This window comes from Epinephelus fuscoguttatus, linkage group LG18, assembly GCF_011397635.1.
Source record: "Epinephelus fuscoguttatus linkage group LG18, E.fuscoguttatus.final_Chr_v1".
NCBI lineage: Eukaryota > Metazoa > Chordata > Actinopteri > Perciformes > Serranidae > Epinephelus > Epinephelus fuscoguttatus.
Genome location: NC_064769.1, coordinates 40,667,110 through 40,684,529, shown reverse-complemented (window position 1 = coordinate 40,684,529; position 17,420 = coordinate 40,667,110). Strand labels below are relative to the sequence as shown.

At 41.8% G+C, this 17,420-nt stretch overlaps 1 protein-coding gene across 1 annotated transcript in view; it reads left to right on the top strand.

Moving 5' to 3' along the window:
• LOC125905629 (uncharacterized) overlaps positions 1-12,735 on the top strand; it is a 30,702-nt gene extending 17,967 nt beyond the window's left edge. Inside the window, exons 2-5 of the mRNA XM_049603738.1 lie at positions 9,694-9,779; positions 11,574-11,659; positions 11,891-12,393; positions 12,503-12,735. Of these exons, the coding sequence (XP_049459695.1) occupies positions 11,580-11,659; positions 11,891-12,393; positions 12,503-12,735 (816 nt within the window). The 5' untranslated portion in view covers positions 9,694-9,779; positions 11,574-11,579. The remainder of the gene's footprint in view (positions 1-9,693; positions 9,780-11,573; positions 11,660-11,890; positions 12,394-12,502) is intronic.
• The last annotated feature ends 4,685 nt before the right edge of the window (positions 12,736-17,420 follow it).

The following is a 17,420-nucleotide window of genomic DNA, read 5'->3' as shown; positions in this document are numbered from 1 at the left end:
ATTCATTATGAACGTCATCAAACTGAAAACGATCAGATAAATAAGATTTAAACCAGCTCAGTGCAGAACCTTTTAGGCCAATTAAGTGATCCAGTCTCTGCAGTAGAATTTGATGGTCAATTGTGTCAAACGCCGCACTAAGATCTAATAAAACAAGTACAGAGACGAGTCCTTTGTCTGAAGCAATCAGAAGGTCATTTGTAATTTTAACTAGTGCTGTCTCAGTGCTATGATGCACTCTAAATCCTGACTGAAATTCCTCAAATAAATTATTATCCTGGAGAAAATCACACAGCTGGTCTGCGACTACTTTCTCAAGGATCTTTGACATAAAGGGAAGATTAGATATTGGTCTATAGTTGGCTAACACCTCTGGATCCAGGGTGGGCTTTTTTAGTAGAGGTTTAATTACAGCTACCTTAAAAGACTGTGGTACATAGCCTGTTAATAAGGATATATTGATCATATCTAATATATGAGTGTTAACTAAAGGAAAGACCTCCTTAAGTAGCCTAGTTGGGATGGGGTCTAAGAGACACGTTGATGATTTAGGATGAAGAAATCACTGCAGTCAATTCTTGAAGAGAAATTGGGGAGAAGCAATCTAAATATATATTAGGTCTTACAGCTGTGTTTGAGGTTAGATAGGTACTATCTGAGGACAGGAGGTCATGAATTTTGCCTCTAATAGTTAGAATTTTGTCATTAAAAAAGCTCATAAAATCATTACTGCTAAGGGCTAAAGGAATACAAGGCTCAATAGAGCTCTGACTCTCAGTCAGCCTGGCTACAGTGCTGAAAAGAAACCTGGGGTTGTTCTTATTGTCTTCTATTAATGCTGAGTAATAGTTTGCTCTGGCATTGCAGAGGCCCCTCTTATACGTTTTGAGACTGTCTGTCCAGATTAAACGAGATTCTTCCAGTTGTGATATTCGCGATATTTGTTTTAACTTATGGGTTTGAGAGTTATACCAAGGAGCGAACTTTCTTTGCTTTGTTAACTTCTTTTTAAGAGGAGCTACAGAGTCAAGTGTTGTTCGCAGCGAGCCTACGGCGCTATCGACAAGATGATCAATTCGGGAGAGGTTAAAGTCGGCACGGGAAACCTCTGATACTGAGGGACTTGGTATTGAATTTAACGACGGAGTAATCTTTTCCTTAAATTTTGCGACAGCACTATCTGATAAACATCTAGTATAGTAACTGTTGCTGAGTGGCGTGTAATCGAGTAAAAAGAAATCAAAAGTAATCAGATAATGATCCGATAGCGAGGGATTCTGTGGAAAGACTTTTAGATTATCAATTTCAATTCCATACGTCAGAACTAGATCGAGGGTATGGTTAAAACAGTGAGTGGGTTCATGTACACCCTGACTGAAGCCAATGGAGTCTAATAATGAGATAAACGCGGTAGCCAGGGAGACATTATCAACGTCGACATGAATGTTAAAATCGCCTACAATAATAACTTTATCTGATTTAAGAACTAAACTGGATAAAAACTCTGAGAATTCAGATACAAATTCAGAATACGGGCCAGGAGCACAGTACACTATAACAAATAAAAGTGGCTGTGAGGTTTTCCAGGTCGGATTTAAAAGACTGAGAACAAGGCTTTCAAATGAATTATAATCTAGTTTAGGTTTAGGGCTGATTAACAGACTAGAGGGCGGCACGGTGGGGTTGTGGTTAGCACTGTCGCCTCACAGCAAGAGGGTTGCCGGTTCGATCCCGGGCGTGGGAGCCCTTCTGTGCGGAGTTTGCATGTTCTCCCTGTGTCAGCGTGGGTTTCCTCCAGGTGCTCCCACATGTTCTCCCTGTGTCAGCGTGGGTTTCCTCCAGGTGCTCCCACATGTTCTCCCTGTGTCAGCGTGGGTTTCCTCCAGGTGCTCTGACATGTTCTCCCTGTGTCAGCGTGGGTTTCCTCCAGGTGCTCTGACATGTTCTCCCTGTGTCAGTGTGGGTTTCCTCCAGGTGCTCTGACATGTTCTCCCCGTGTCAGCGTGGGTTTCCTCCAGGTGCTCTGACATGTTCTCCCTGTGTCAGCGTGGGTTTCCTCCAGGTGCTCCAGCTTCCTCCCACAGTCCAAAGACATGCAGGTTAATTGGCGACTCTAAATTGTCCGTAGGTGTGAATGTGAGTGTGAATGGTTGTCTGTCTCTATGTGTCAGCCCTGCGATAGTCTGGTGACCTGTCCAGGGTGAACCCTGCCTCTCACCCAGTGTCAGCTGGGATAGGCTCCAGCCCCCCCGCGACCCTCAAGAGGATGAAGCGGTTAGAAGATGAATGAATGAATAACAGACTAGAGTTAAAAATGGCTGCAACTTATGTGAATTTGCAATTCTTCTAATGCTGATTATAATGTCAGAGCGCATACAGAGCCTCATGGGATATGAAGGCAAACCAGAAGAAATTACAAATGTATCTATGAATGAAGATCAATCTGAGATGAGTTAATACTAACAAAAAGGAGTGTGTCCTGTGTGCTTTAGTGATTCATATTAGGCACATTTTAGTTAGTGAGTTTACTGAGAGATGCAGGAAACTTGCAGCAACCAGCTGATACACTGGTGCAAATTCCCCATGGTAAGAATGAGTCCTTCTGCAATGTTGTTGATGGTGATATATTTAAATGCAGGAAGGGAAGAAGGGAAATATTTACACGTTAATTGATGGTGATGGTCAGCAGCTGAGTTTTACTAGTTTGAAGTGATATTTGCATCAGGCTCAAGACTGTAAACAGATCATCACAGACACATCACATGACATGTCTAAAGATGAATGGCAGTGGGACACTTTGAAGAATTTCAAATCATTTTCTGTCTACATTATTTCACTGTTTATTTCTGCTCAAATTGTTTGTCACTTTGTTTTGTGGTGAAGTTTGCATGGGTAAATAAAAGAATATGGAATCTTTATTCTATATCTATGAATCCAAGGAATGTGTGTCTCTGTGTGTCTCCATGTGTTCCTCACATCTCTCTCAAACTGCTGACAGACTCTGACTTTGGTAGGTGTATTGCTGAGGGCACAAGTGAGAGCAGTTCAAAACACTTACAGTTTCATTGTTGTTCCAAATGATTTGCCCAACACTGGACCTAAGCCTGAACACCATCAAACAAATTACTATTCTATTTATTCATTTATACGCACAGTTAAAGCCAAGGCTTTGAACCAGTTCACAGAACGAAGACCAGAAACTTTTTATGTTTTGCTTGGAACAAAACAACACAGAGGCAATGCAGAGCAACAACAGGCCTGCTGGATCACGAGTCTATACCTTAGACATGCGTGCCTGCTGTTGGGCCCTCCACACAGCTATCTACTGGTCAGGCAGCCCCCCAGGCACACTGCCTCCAGCAGCCAAACACAAGCGCCGTCCTTTTTGTCCAGGGCAACACAATATAAGCACAAACAGACTGACCTACAGTTCTGGTCTTAAAAGTGCTCTTGGGCTCTTTTGCCACTTTCTTTTGTGGTACCCGTCACTCAACCCCTTTTTCACCTTTTTCTTGGTGTGACGATGAAATTTGACGCCACGTGTTGATTGTTTGACTGTAGATCGTTATTGTGTGTGTGTCTTTGTCGCCCTCTCCAGGAGCTGAGGGGTATAAGGGCTGGTGAGTCAGCACCATGGAGGTGTTGTACAGAAACCTCCACAGTTATTGGCAACCCTGGTAAAGCTGACTAACAATTTGCCTTCTATGAAACTATGAAAGCACTGAGGGGAAAAACATCCTTTCAGGGAAGCTCATGTGAGAGAGAACAATGCATCATAAATGAAAAAATGTTTTTCCAATACAAAAATTGCTCCCCTGCTTTAATACATTATAAAGCTTCTCTTTGCCAATACAACGACCCTCAGCCTCCTCATGTGATTGAGATTTGGGGCCATTGTTCTTTACAGTATGTGTCTCGATAATCTGTGTTCGTCTGTCCTCTATTCCTTGTTAGTTTAACTCAAGTTTAGACGAGGGGACAAATATAGCATTGGTGGTCATTGAGCCATTGTTAATCTGGACACTTTTTAACCCTTTAACTCCCAACCTAAGCTTACCCCCTCTAACACGCATCACGGGTCAAAAATGACCCGTATTCATTTCCTGTGGGATTTCATACACAGATGTGTGTTTCCTTGCTATATTTGCTGAGAGGTCTTTATTTTAGCATTCAGTGTAGCTTTTATTTATCAAATATCATTTTTGTTATTTTCTTATTTTCTGAACAAACAATGATTTTAAATCATTACATCAAGTTTATGCATGTGGGTCAGAAAAGACCCATGGTTGCAAAGATGATTTGTTCCTTACAAAAACACACTAAAATAACATTTCTTGTTAACATAATAGTGGTGAAACAATGATGTTAGGCGTCTTAAACCAAACAGTTACACACTACATGTATTTCTATCTGTCAGCTGGATAAACTATACAAATATGGATAACTGCTAACACTATTATTGAACTGTAGTAGGCCCTGTATCTGTAACACTGTGAAGTTAAGTATATTTCACATGAGAATTGGAAGTAATAATAATAATAATAATAATAATAATAGTACATTTTATTTATAAAGCGCTTTTCAAAGTTCTCAAAGTCACTTTACAGAGACAGTTCAAACACATCAAAAAAACAATTTTCAGCGAAAGACATCAAAGACAAAGAGGAATAGCAATGGGAGTGAAAAAACAAATAACTAAATAAATGAATAAAAGTAGCTAAATATTAAAAGCAGAACGGAACAGGTGAGTTTTGAGTAGTGATTTGAATGATGGGAGGTCAGTGCAGTCATGGATGTGTTTTGGTAGGGAGTTCCAGAGGGTGGGGCAGCAACGGAGAAGGCTCTGTCCCCCCAGGTTCTGTGCTTGGTCTTGGGGACAGTGAGAAGGTTGGCATTGGAAGAGGGGAGGCTGCAGGAAGGGGTGTAAGGGTGGAGCAGGTCTGTGAGGTCAGAGGTGGCCTGGTTGTGGAGGGCTTTATGGGTGAGTAGGAGGAGTTTGAAGTGGATGCGTTGTGGGACAGGGAGCCAGTGGAGGTTAGTACATGGGTGATGTGGTCACGGGAGCGGGTGTGAGTGAGGAGGCGGGCGGCAGAGTTTTGGATATATTGGAGTTTATTGAGGAGTTTGGAGGTTGGGCCATAAAGGATGCTATTGCAATAGTCAAGGCGGGATGTCATGAAGGCGTGGATCAGGGCTTCGGCAGCATTGCGAGAGAGTGAGGGGCGGAGGCGAGAAATGTTTTTAAGTTGAAAGAAGACTGTTTCAGTGACTTGTTTGATGTGTTGGTTGAAGGAGAGGTCGCTGTCGAAGATGATACCAAGGTTGCGGCAGTGAGGGGAGGGGGACAGGGTGGAGTTGACGATGGTGAGGTGGAAGTCTTTGGCTGTTTGGGTGAGGGAATTTGCACCAGTTAGGATCATGTGTGATTTGTCACAGTTGAGTTTAAGAAAGTTTTCTTGCATCCAGGATTTAATTTCGGAGAGACAGTTTGACAGGGTGGAGTGGGTTAAATGGGTGATGGACTTAGTGGAGATGTATAGCTGGACATCGTCAGCGTAGCAGTGAAAACAGAGACCATGACGACGGATGATTTGACCAAAGGGGAGGAGGTAGAGGATGAAGAGGAGAGGACCAAGCACCGAACCCTGGAGGACGCCTTGGGACAGGGGGGCAGTTGAGGAGGAGCAGTTGTTGATGAAGATGAATTGTTTTCTGTCAGTGAGATAGGAATGTAGCCAGGTGAGGACATTGTCAGTGATGGTGAGGAGGGTTTGCAGGCGGGAGAGTAGGATGGAGTGGTTGATGGTGTCAAAGTCGGTGGTGAGATCAAGGAGGATGAGGATGGAGAGTAGGCCGGAGTCTGAGGAGAGGAGGAGGTCGTTTGTGACTTTAAGGAGGGCAGTTTCGGTGCTGTGTTGTGCACGGAATCCAGATTGAAATTGTTCGAAGAGGTCATTATTGTTGAGGTAGGATATGATTTGTGAGGCGACGACAGATTCAAGGATTTTTGAGAGGAATGGGAGGTTGGAAATGGGCCGAAAATTGCTCATGATGTCAGGGTTGAGACCAGGTTTTTTAATGATGGGGGTGACTGCAGCCAGTGTGAGTGAAGGAAGGGCAGAGGCAGAGCTGAGGGAGGAGTTGACAATTTTGGAGACAAGCGGGGAGATGGTGGGGAAGCAGTGCTTAACAATGGCGGATGGGATGGGATCTAGCATGCAGGTGGAAGTTTTCATGGTTGAGATGATTTTAGACAGCTCAGCTGGGGAGACAGGTGCGAATTTGGAGAGGGGCAGGGTGATAAGATGGGTGGAGGGGGGTAGGAGGGTGGGAGGTGTGGGGGGTGGTTAGAGAACTGTGGATGGTGTCAATTTTGGTTTGGAAAAATGAGAGGAAGGAATTGCATTTTTCAACGGTGAATGAGTTTGAAATATTGTCACTGGGATTAAGGAGTTTGTTTACGGTGGAAAAAAGAGCCTTTTGGTTATTAGAGCTGGTGTGAATGAGGTTGGAGTAGTAGGTAGAGCGGGCAGTATTGAGGGCGGCTTTGTACTGTCGGAGGTGGTCTGTGTAGGCTTGGCGATGAACTGTTAAACCGGTCTTTTTATGCAGTCTTTCAAGCTGACGCTTGTGGGATTTCATTTGGCGGAGTTCAGGGGTGTACCAGGGGGCTGAGTGTGTGAATGAGACAGATTTGGTTTTGATGGGGGCCAGTTGATCAAGACAGGAGGAGAGAGTGTTGTTGTAGAAGTTGACAAGCTCATTGGGGTCATCAGACAGCGGGGGAGGGAAGGTAGACAGAGTGTTGGAAAGAGAAGCTGAGAAATCTTGAAGGGAGATGGATTTGAGGTTTCTGAATGATATTATGCGTTTGCCCTTGGGGGGAGATGAATGTCCATGATGATAGCCAAGTGGTCGGAGATGTGGAGATTGATGCTGGAGAGTTGTTGGATGGTGAGACCGGTGGAGCAGACTAAGTCTAAAGTGTGGCCATGATTGTGAGTGGGGAAGTTGACATGTTGAGTGAGATTGAGGCAGTCCAGTAGATCAAGAAACTCAGAGGCATGTTTGCAGTTAATGTTGTCAGCGTGGTAGTTGAAGTCGCCAAGGAGAAGAACAGAAGGTGAGATGGCTGAGAGCTGTGTGACAAAATCAGAGAAGTCAGAGAGGAAAGATGGATTGGGCTTGGGAGGGCGGTAAATAACAGCAGTGACCAGGGGAGCGGGGCCGGGGAGTTTAAAAGCAATGTGTTCAAACGACTGAAAGGAGGGAGTGGATATGATGGTGATTGTTAGGTCTCTCTTATGGACTGAGGCCACGCCGCCGCCTCTTCCAGTGAGACGGGGCTGGTCAGTATACGTGTATCTGGAGGGGGTGTCTTGGTTTGGTGAAAAATAGTCACAGATGTTTGTGCCAGGTTTCCGTGATGCAGAGGAAGTCTATGTTGTTGTCAGTAATGAATTCATTTAAGATGAGTGCTTTGTTGTTGAGTGAACGGATGTTTAGCAGTGTCAGTTCGTGAGATGCTGCTGTGTGATTGGCTGTGAGGAATGGGAGAGTTGGCGGAGGTTGGGATTGGACAGTTTGACGTGTTTTACTGAGAGGTTACATTTGTTCACAGAGTTGAACCTGTTGTAGGGACGGAGGGGTCTGACTGAGATGATAGACTGAATGGGGAGAGCAGCAGCAGGTGGGCACAGTGACAGCTGGGGCCTGCAGGGGGAGCTGTGGCAGGAGGAGGTACCCAGAGATGACACCAGAGAGCAAGACGGTGTGTGGGTAAACACTATGGCCCAATCCCAAACCGGCCCCTATCCCCTCGCCCTATTCACTCCCCCTCCGTTTGCGCGGTCACGCGGCGCTCCGCCATATTAAGAGCTGTCCCAAACCAATTATCGCTGAGTGCGAGTGGACTGCTCAGCCCTTAGATAGCGAGTCAGTGCAGGCTTCTGATGAGCCCAGCAGGAAGTGCAACATCATAATGGAGGAAACAACGTACAAATGTAAGAGTTCCGTCTTTCTACTTTGTAAAATATTTTAGATCAAACACACACATTTGTTTCCTCACACTGACTTTACACTCTCAAACAAACACAGAATGTTTGGTGTCAAAAGATGAAAACCTCCACGTCCATATGCTTAAAATAACTAATTAAAACTGTCTAAAAAATTCCTCATCCCATTCTCGTGATTTTTTAAAAAAAATATATAATTATGTGTTCACAGGGACAGAAGAAAAAGCAAAGCAGTTAATCGATCTACGGATTAAAAATGAGTCTCTTTACTAAAAAAGGAATGCTGCAAAGCAGGGATGGAGGTAAGACTGCCCAGATTAATTAATAAAGTTCATCTGTGAATGTGTGAACTGTGTCTATAAAATATGAACAAGTTAATTACTTTGATTACACTGCACTGTATCTCTTATCTGACGTGTTTTTTTAAAATTTAACTCATTTTAATTAATATTTAAATGGTTTTTTTTAATAGCCTGTTGCTCTATTTTGCTTTCACAAAACATCTGTCGGTATCCATGGTTACATCTGCTTCCTTCTTCCGGTAGAGTGGCGAGGGCGTCCCATGGTTTGGCTTCTCTTTCATACACTTCCCCTCAATCAGGAGTGCCCTCCACAGCTGCGAGTGGAACTTGATCTGGAGTGACACTGGGTAGTGAAGCGCTGGTGGGTAGGGAGTGGTTTGGGACTGGGCCAATCTGTCTGTCACGTGGGCAGCTTATGCCATTCACATGGGTGCACTGCCACACACAAATGACCACTACATATCTGTATTCCTTACAATACTGTAGTCTGGTGCAGTGATGCAGCAGCTACTTATTACTGCTGTCAATGAGCTGGTCAGATCTCTTATTTTTACTTGGACATCCAGTCTGAAGTATTGTGGTTATGGTTTCATTATCACTCATTTATGTTTATGTTTATGTCCATTTATTTGGCTGATGCTTTTATCCAAAGCCACATGTCTGAATACATTTAGAGGAACAACATGTCCTCCATGCATATGCTTCTTCATATATCGTACACCAAACTCCTTTTTGAACATCTGCCATTTTAACACCCATAAACTCAAGACATGAAACACTTACACTGATGTTGGCATGAGGGTGACAACATGCAGCACTTTGGAGAAGGGAACCATGAGCCACCTTTATGTTCTCTCCATACATGAGTACCACAGTCAGGCCCTGCTCACACACTGCTGCTGAGTGTTTACAGTCTCTGCTGCTGATTGGCTGCTGTGGTCACATGATTTCAGAGAATCGTCTCAGAGACAGTGAAACTTAACAGGACAGACTGAGGTCAGAACTCAGTAATAATAATAATAATAATAATAATAATAATAATAATAATAATAATAATAAACATCCTTTTTTTAACCAGGTTAGTTTAATCGAGATATAAAATCTGTCTCTTGTGTGTGTTTACTATCTTTTGTGTGTAGAATGTTCCCTGTGTGTTATTGTGTTAGTCCTCCACTAGGTGGCAGAATGGTCATATAACTGTCAAAGATGAGTGTTTACAGTCTCTGCTGCTGATTGGCTGCTGTGGTCACATGATTTCAGAGAATCGTCTCAGACAGAGTGAAACTTAACAGCTATACCAACAATAAAAGGATGTCCTCAGCCTATTGGATGAGACTGATGTTCACTGTTTCACTTTCTGTTGTTTGCCTTTAAAGTGCCTCTCAGCAGCTCGTCTCTCCACTGCTCCTCGTCAGACGATCAGAACACATCAGCTGAAGAGAACCCTCTCTCTCTTCACACTGTAAGTCACAATAATTATCATATTGCAAATGCTTGCACTACTCTTGTAACAGGAGTCTGCAACTATAACACACTCACTGCACTATGTTGGCAACTTGTCTGTGTTGATTGTATGTTTGTATGTGAATATTGCAGCTGTTTGCACTATACTGCCCAAGACAAATTTCCCTTGTGGGACAATAAAGTTTATCTTATCTTAACTCATATGCTCAGGCTGCTACCAGTGTTAATGTTGGCAGCTATTTTCTATTTACTTTTAGTCATTACATGAATTATATGAAAAGTCATATTTTAGTCATTTCTGTCTTTAGTTTTAGTTTTTGATAAAGAATTTTGGTGAAACATATTAGTAACTAATGCATAACATATGTATTAGTGGTTAATAAGGTCTGTATTAAGTATCATCACACATGTATCGTCTCCAAAAGTAGATCAGGAGCCAGAGCCTTCAGCTATCAGGCTCCTCTCCTGTGGAATCATCTTCCTGTTACGGTCCGGGAGGCAGACACCGTCTCCACATTTAAGACTAGACTTAAGACTTTCCTCTTTGATAAAGCTTATAGTTAGGGCTGGCTCAGGCTTGCCCTGTACCAGCCCCTAGTTAGGCTGACTTAGGCCTAGTCTGCCGGAGGACCCCCCTATAATACACCGGGCACCTTCTCTCTCTCTCTCTCTCTCTCTCTCTCTCTCTCTCTCTCTCTCTGTCTCATTGTGTCATACGGATTACTGTTAATTTATCATGCTGATCTGTTCTGTACGACATCTATTGCACGTCTGTCCGTCCTGGAAGAGGGATCCCTCCTCAGTTGCTCTTCCTGAGGTTTCTACCGTTTTTTCCCCGTTAAAGGGTTTTTTGGGGAGTTTTTCCTGATCAGCTGTGAGGGTCATAAGGACAGAGGGATGTCGTATGCTGTAAAGCCCTGTGAGGCAAATTGTGATTTGTGATATTGGGCTTTATAAATAAAATTGAGTGATTGATTGATTGATTGATTGATGTATTTGCTCAATTTCTTACTCTTGACTAATGATTTATTCTTTGTAAATCACAACTAGTTGGTCATGGTTATTGGGTCTAATCCCGAGGCTACACCGAGTGCGGACGTGGAATTCAATTGTTTATAATAGAGTGTAATTCTGGCAGCATATGCTCCGCGTCCACAAGGCTGAAATCATGCACCCGGTGTAGCCTCTGGGTTAGTAGAGAGATTCTACATTCCTTACACACTGTCTGAACAATAGAGACAAGACAATGTATTACGAGACAATTCTGATCTAGATATCAGTAACTTCAGATCAAGACCCACTAACTGATTATATTAAAGATTTACTGAGAAATAATAAAGAAATTCAATTTTCAGTAAGATTAAGAAATTGTTGAATACATAAACACGTTTGTAATGATGCTAAATAAACACATTGTTGATCAAAACGTGACTTCCAGTTTAGTTTTTAGTCACTAACATCTATATCAATCTTATTTTCAGACATCGAGACATTAGAGAGCCCTTGATCTAGCCCTGTTGATCGAGGTCACCGAGTGCTGTCAGTAGGAAAACTAACGAGAACATTTGGCACAACATTGACTGAATATCAGAAAGGCAGCTAAAGTGAACCTATGGGGGCAGCCAATCTTAAGTTTCACTCTCAGTTTAACTGCCCCCATAGGTTCACTTTAAAACATAAACTTGTCATCCATGATTGTGTCATGTTTGAGTAGACTTTTGCCATTCATGTGAGGTTTGAGTTCATGACATTGCAACATGAGCTTAATTAATATGCAGTTTCTTTCCCTAAGTCCAAGATGGCGTATTCCACTCAATGGTTCCATGGCTCACAGCTATGTGGATATGTGTTCAGCCATCAGACTGTCTACAGATGCAGGTGAGAAGCTCACACTTCATGCTCATGTCCATGCATACTCTCCTAACACACAATTAAACACCTGTGATTTCTATGACATCATTAAGATGTGTGGTTGTTGCTCTGCAGGGACTGTGCCAGAGGCTCACAATATTTGAAAACAGAATGTACAAACTAACTTCTGTCACCACATCAATCAATCTGGGGTCTGCCCTAAGGTTGACTTTAATCTGTTCCTCTGTAAACCCACAGCTCTGTAGTGCCGCAGCACCCGGAGTTGATAAAACTGGCCCAAGCTGTGATTGGTCCCTTGAAGAGTGGGCTTCAATCCTTCAACACCGTCACAGACTTACTCCTCAGCGTGAATGCAGACATCGTCTATCCTGGATGCCAGACCTTTGATGAGATCAGGAGAGAGATTGAAAGCATGAAGCAGAAGTTAGAAAGATCAGAGCAGGTGGCCAAACAGGAGCTTCTAAAGCTGGATGGGGACACTGAGCGTCTCACTGCAGAGCAGAGTTGGTTAGCCAAGGAGAAACAGAAGAGAGAGGGGGAGTTACAGAATTATAGAATAGAGCTGAAGTCACATCAGGAGTCTTTAGAGAGGAATCAGGAAAAACTGAGACAAGCGAGATGTCGTGTGAGGGAGGCAGAAAAGACCTATGACAAAATGAAACGGAGGAGAGATGAGGCCGAGACAGCGAGGAATGTTGGGATTGGTCTCATGGTGATCCCAATCGCCGGATGGATCGCTGGTAAGAAAATATTTACTCTATCTTTGAATTAATTTAAACAATCAAGTGATCATTGTATTTTTAGCACTGCTGGTATTATGAATACTTTAATTATCAATATTCTTTGCAGGGTCAGTCTTGGCTGTTGCTGGCCAGGTAGACATGAATCAGGCCTCTGACTTGATGGAGTCCGCTAGGAGTGAAGTACGTGAATTTGAATCTCAGGAGGAAACGTTCTCTAGCAATGTATCTGAGTATGGCTCCAAAATTAGTCAGAGTCAGGCCAACATTCAAACTACAGACGATAGGATTCAGACAGAGGCCTCACTGAAGGACTTGTCCAAGAAGGGAGGTGGTTGCTGATATCCAGGCTAAAACTAGACAAGCTGTCCGTCAACTGGGGAGGCTGAGTGGGGTGGGGAGTGCGGCGGAGCTGCAGACCCGACGTCTGATCCTGCTAGAGCCGGTCATGAAGGTGATGGAAGAGATGACATCAGCACTGGGGCAGATCACCGGAGATCAGCTGCTGTATTCAGAGGGCATCCAGAGCCTGATGTGGGATATGAGAAGGAACAGGGAGAAATTATTACAACTTGCTGACAGCAGAGATACTCATTCAGATGATGACTATTACTAATGAGTTGGTCCTTCTCAGAGATTGCTAGAAAGTTCTTTTCTATGTGAATTTGCAATTCTTCTAATGCTGATTATAATGTCAGAGCGCATACAGAGCCTCATGGGATATGAAGGCAAACCAGAAGAAATTACAAATGTATCTATGAATGAAGATCAGTCTGAGATTAGTTAATACTAAGAAAAAAGGAGTGTGTCCTGTGTGCTTTAGTGATTCATATTAGGCACATTTTAGTTGGTGAGTTTACTGAGAGATGCAGGAAACTTGCAGCAACCAGCTGATACACTGGTGCAAATTCCCCATGGTAAGAATGAGTCCTTCTGCAATGTTGTTTTTTTTATACTTTTTCTTTATTGCATTTTTGAAAACGTAACATAGATCTCCCAAAAGAGGAGACAAATAAACACAAACATTAGGAAAAGAACATGTTGGATTGCCACCTCTCTACAGTTTGTTTCTACAGTATATTATCAGTGTGGCAGTCCTTATCCTGTTGTCGATGTGTAGATGGTCCATTTCTTCCATTTTTCTCGGCATTGATCTTCTTGAGTTCTTATCTTATGAGTCAGCTGTTCCATAACATATATTTCGTTCACAATTTTCAACCAGTCATCTTGTGTTGGTGGATCTGGCTTATACCACTTTCTTGTGATGCTTTTTTACAAGCTGCTAACAAGATTTTCAGTAAATATTGTCCTCTTTTAACACAACAAGATTTTCAGTAAATATTGTCCTCTTTTAACACAACATTCCCTGTCATATTGCCACATGACTTAGATATATCAAAGCCCAGAATTCTGACAATAACAATGTGAACATCTTCCCAAAATTTTATAATATTAGGGCAAAGCCAAAAAACATAAGAATGATCTACATTTATAGCCCCACATTTTCTCCAACATGGCTGTGATACTGATGAGTATTTGCTCCTAATTTTGGATGTGATAAAGAATCTTATTAAATTCTTCCAATAATATAATCTCCAAACACGTGATGATGTAGTTGACTGTTGTGTTCTCTAAATATGTGACCATTCATCATCAGAAATATTTACACAGTTCCCTCTCCCATTTCAGTTTTACACATTATAGAGGTTGTATTCCATCCTCTCTCTATTAGGTGACCAGATACTGTAGATATTACTCTATATTTCTTTGACTTGTAGATTCCAATTATGGATCTGATTATTCCATTTTTATCCAAATTTACATTGTGTTTCATTTCTTTGTCAGAAAAATCCCTTATTTCCCTTATTTGCAGATATCTTAAAAGGTCTTGGTGACTTAGTTTATATTTATGTTTAATCTCCTGAAAACTCATAAAATTACCATTTTTTTATTAGTGTACATATTATTACATACTGATGTAATTCCACTTGGAATCCATCGTTTAAACCTCTGGTCAAGAGAACCGGGGATAAAACACCTATCGTGTGCTATCCATCTAAGTAGTCTAAGCTCTTTCTCCAGTTTCTGTTTTTGTACTAAATTAAACCACAATTTTAATGTAAACTGAGTGACAGTATCCACCTGTTCAATTATACTCATTGTTTCTTCCCTATCCCCAATAAGGCTTTGAATTTCTCTTCCTTGTATGAACTGCTCTATATTTTTCCATTTTGCCATATAGTCTTTATCACACCAGCAAAGCACGGGTCTAACTTGTGCTGCATGAAAATACTCCTTAAGGTTTGGCAGCGCCATCCCTCCCTTATCTTTCCCAATCTGTAATGTTTCAAATTTAATTCTTGGTCTATGACCATTCCATATAAATCTTGAGAAGATTTCATCCCATATTCTGAGCTGTTTTTGTGGTATCTGAATGGGTAAAGACTGAAACAGGAGCCGAGGGAGAATACTCATCTTGATGGTCTCAATTCATGTACCAATGTCTAATGGAAGGACAGCCCGCCTGTCCAAACCATTCCTAATTTCCTTAAATATTTTGATGTATTTAGCTTCATATAGTTCGTCTGCTTTTTGTGTTAGGGTGACCCCAAGATACTTCATTTTTGTTGTTCTCCAATTCAAATTATCTTTTAATTGTATGTTTTTGGATGGAGTGTAATTGAATATTAAAGTTTGTGTTTTAGTCAAATTACGCTTATATCCAGAGCAGAAGCCAAACGTCTCTAGTTGGTTAATTAATATGGGAATTCACGTTTCTGGGTCCTCTAAAAAACAGATCACATCATCAGCAAAAAGTCCAATGGTGTGATCTTCTCCCCCAACTTTTATTCCTTTAAGATCTTTACTCTGCCTGATGGCTTGTGCCAGGGGCTCTATGAAGATTGCAGATAAGGTTGGTGAAAGACAGCAGCCCTGCCTGGTTGACCTTTCTAAAGTTATGCTCTCAGTGAGACTGCCGTTTATTCTTATCCTTGCAGTTGGTTTTTGAGTGTTTTAATACATTGAACGGATTTGTCATTAAATCCAAATTTTCCAAGTACCTGATATAAAAAAGTCCAATTAACGCTAATGCCTTCTCCGCATCAAGGCTTATTACGGCTGCACTGATATTTTTATTTTGAATGTGATTAATAATGTGTAGAGTTCTCCTTATGTTATCATATCTTTTTGAAATAATCGAAGTATACAATTTATAATCTACATTAAGTAATGATATAGGTCTATAATCTGAACAAGTCCCACTGTTATTTTTCTTGGGGATCACTGATATTATAGCTTCTTTCCAGGATGGAGGGGTTTCACCATATTCAAGTGTATAATTAAATGACAATTTGAGTAGTGGTATAAGTTGTTCCCTTCTGCAATGTTGTTGATGGTGATATATTTAAATGCAGGAAGGGAAGAAGGGAAATATTACGCGTTAATTGATGGTGATGGTCAGCAGCTGAGTTTTACTAGTTTGAAGTGATATTTGCATCAGGCTCAAGACTGTAAACAGATCATCACAGACACATCACATGACATGTCTAAAGATGAATGGCAGTGGGACACTTTGAAGAATTTCAAATCATTTTCTGTCTACATTATTTCACTGTTTATTTCTGCTCAAATTGTTTGTCACTTTGTTTTGTGGTGAAGTTTGCATGGGTAAATTAAAGAATATGGAATCTTTATTCTATATCTATGAATCCATGAATGTGTGTCTCTGTGTGTCTCCATGTGTTCCTCACATCTCTCTCAAACTGCTGACAGACTCTGACTTTGGTAGGTGTATTGCTGAGGGCACAAGTGAGAGCAGTTCAAAACACTTACAGTTTCATTGTTGTTCCAAATGATTTGCCCAACACTGGACCTAAGCCTGAACACCATCAAACAAATTACTATTCTATTTATTCATTTATACGCACAGTTAAAGCCAAGGCTTTGAACCAGTTCACAGAACGAAGACCAGAAACTTTTTATGTTTTGCTTGGAACAAAAACAACACAGAGGCAATGCAGAGCAACAACAGGCCTGCTGGATCACGAGTCTATACCTTAGACATGCGTGCCTGCTGTTGGGCCCTCCACACAGCTATCTACTGGTCAGGCAGCCCCCCAGGCACACTGCCTCCAGCAGCCAAACACAAGCGCCGTCCTGGTGCTTCCTGCTTCTGAAGAGTGCAGATGCTTTCCTGCTTGCTCCAGCCTGCTTCCTTCTTTACTCTGCTTTTTAATCATTTTACTCCTTCTACAAATCCTGGAAAATCTCTATATCCATCATTCCATGAATTATTTTAAGTAAACCAAGACTTTGAAGAACATTTTTATATTTTAAACTGATCTGACGAGCCAGCAGCACGTCCGGGGGAAGAAACCAAACAAATTACTTCTGTGAATGCTGTCAGAGATATCAACAAGAAATTAATGAGCTACAAGCACAGATTTTTGCTTTAGAATATGAAAAAGGACTTCACAAGACGCTCCCAGTGACATCCGGTGGTAAGAAGCCCACAGTTACTTTCAGTAAAAAGGGTGAAAAACCTGCTACTTTCATCTTAAACCTGAGTGATACTGTGTCTTTTCCAAAACTCTGTAAAGACCAAAATGCCTCATCCTGGAGAGAAGCTCTGTTCATGGAAATGATAAACTTTGAAAATGCCTCATGTTCTAATGTTGATGATTTGTTGAACTCTGTTACTTCGAGTGTTTTGAATGTTCTGGACACCATTGCCCCTGTGAAGGTTAAAATGGTTAAAAATAAGCAGAAGGCGCCATGGAGGAATGACGACTCGGTCAGGGCACAGAAAAGGGAGTGCCGGAGGGCCGAGCGGAAATGGCGCAAGTCAAAGCTTCATGTTCATTATGAAATTTATAAAGAAAAGTTGTTCGTGTTCAACCAGATCTTACGTAGAACAAGGGAGAGGTACTTTTCTGAAATTATTGGAAACTGCAGTAACAACTCGCGTGTCTTATTTGCAACAGTGAACAGATTAACAAACCCTCCAGCTCAACTGCCGTTGGAAC